The 1,640-nt window shown below is 39.6% G+C and overlaps 1 protein-coding gene across 1 annotated transcript; it reads left to right on the top strand.

Annotated features, from left to right (window-relative positions):
• The first annotated feature begins 221 nt into the window (after positions 1 to 221).
• On the top strand, positions 222 to 1,080 carry LOC132043204 (uncharacterized). Its single transcript, XM_059433683.1, has 2 exons — positions 222 to 530; positions 673 to 1,080. The coding sequence occupies exons 1-2, from the start codon at positions 222 to 224 to the stop codon at positions 1,078 to 1,080; spliced, it is 717 nt and encodes a 238-aa protein (XP_059289666.1).
• Positions 1,081 to 1,640: the final 560 nt, after the last annotated feature.

The raw sequence follows: 1,640 nt of genomic DNA, 5'->3' as shown, positions 1-1,640 counted from the left end.
CAGTGATGTACAGAGCTATCAATTGTACCTCTGTCACACTAATACCCAAAGTGAAGAATCCTCTGACCATCAAGGAATACAGGCCAATATCTTGCTCCACAGTGCTCTATAAAATAATATCCAAAATACTTACCAGTGCGTAGACACATATGAGGTAATGGATGGGTTGATTGATAAACAAGTCGACCTTTGTACCCGAGACCGATCTCGATAATATAATCATGAGTCAGGAACTGGTAAAAGGCTATGGAAGAAAGGGGCTATCACCAAGATGTATGATTAAACTAGATATGCAAAAAACATATGACTCGGTTGACTGGAGTTTCTTGGAGCAGGTGCTAATTGGTATGAATTTTCCTACTAGTTTCATCAGATGGATAATGACATGTGTTACCACAGTGTTATATTCTATACTTATCAATGGCACTCCTAGTGCTCATTTCCCAAAGAAAGAAAGGCCTAAGTCAAGGAGACCCATTATCCCCCTTTCTGTTTATCATTGCAATGGATTATTTGAGCAGAAACTTGAGGCAATTACAACACATCCCAAACTTCAATTACCACCCGAGATGTGAAAAGATGCAACTAATACAACTGGGTTTCGCGGATGATCTATTACTATTCTCAAAGGGAGATTTGGGGTCTGTGCAGTTAATATATACAATATTCTAGGAGTTTTCAAGTGTCTCTGGGCTTATTGCAAATAAAGACAAGAGCTCCATATACTTTAGGGGTGTTCCTAATGAAGATCAAAGGAGAATACTGGACTTCTTGGGTATCCCTAAGGGTGAATTGCAAATAAAGTATCTCGGAGTCCCTCTTTGTGCTAAAAGAATATCCGTAGTCCAATACCAACCCCTACTTGAGAAGATGTTGGGAAGAATTACCTCTTGGACTACCAAGTTTCTGTCTTATGCTGGTAGAATGCAATTTCTAAAGAGTGTCCTCTTCTCCATACAAGTCTTTTGGTCCCAGTTGTTCGTGCTTCCTAGGAAAGTGATAAAGATGATTGAAGCAATTTGCAGAACCTTTTTATGGACAGAGGGTATAGATGTATCAAAAAAGGCTCTACTAGCTTAGGACAAAATATGCGGCCCTAAAGAAGCTGGGGGATGGAATGTTCTTGACATTACAATATGGAATAGAGCAGCCATAACCAAGTTACTATGGAACCTACACAGCAAGAAGGATAAGCTTTGGGTTCAATAGGTGCACACATACTATGGGAAACATAAGAATTTTTGGGATGAGGAAGTAAAAATGTGCCTCATGGATGATAAGAAAAATTCTTAAGGCCAAAAATATATAGAAGAAATGGGTATAAGCCCAGCATTTAATTCATTGCTATGCCGTACTATTCTAAATACATATTAAAGCAATGTATCAAAAAGTTGAAGGGTGAAGCTCCAAGAGTGCCTTTGAGCGGAGACTAATGCAGCCGTAATGAAGGACTCCTAGATGGCTATTTATTTTCAATCTCGGCCATGGTAGACCGGCCACTAGGGATGGGCGAAGAAATGGGACATGACAAATGACGTAGTGTGTCCATGTGTGATGGAAATGATAACCATCAACCATCTATTCTTTGAATGTGCTTATGGCTACGGGTGTATGGAACAAGCTGTTGGTATGACAAAAGG

Source organism: Lycium ferocissimum, unplaced genomic scaffold (genome assembly GCF_029784015.1).
Source record: "Lycium ferocissimum isolate CSIRO_LF1 unplaced genomic scaffold, AGI_CSIRO_Lferr_CH_V1 ctg22015, whole genome shotgun sequence".
NCBI classification, from domain to species: domain Eukaryota; kingdom Viridiplantae; phylum Streptophyta; class Magnoliopsida; order Solanales; family Solanaceae; genus Lycium; species Lycium ferocissimum.
The sequence above is the reverse complement of the archived record's forward strand: the minus strand, read 5'-3'. Positions and strand labels throughout refer to the sequence as shown.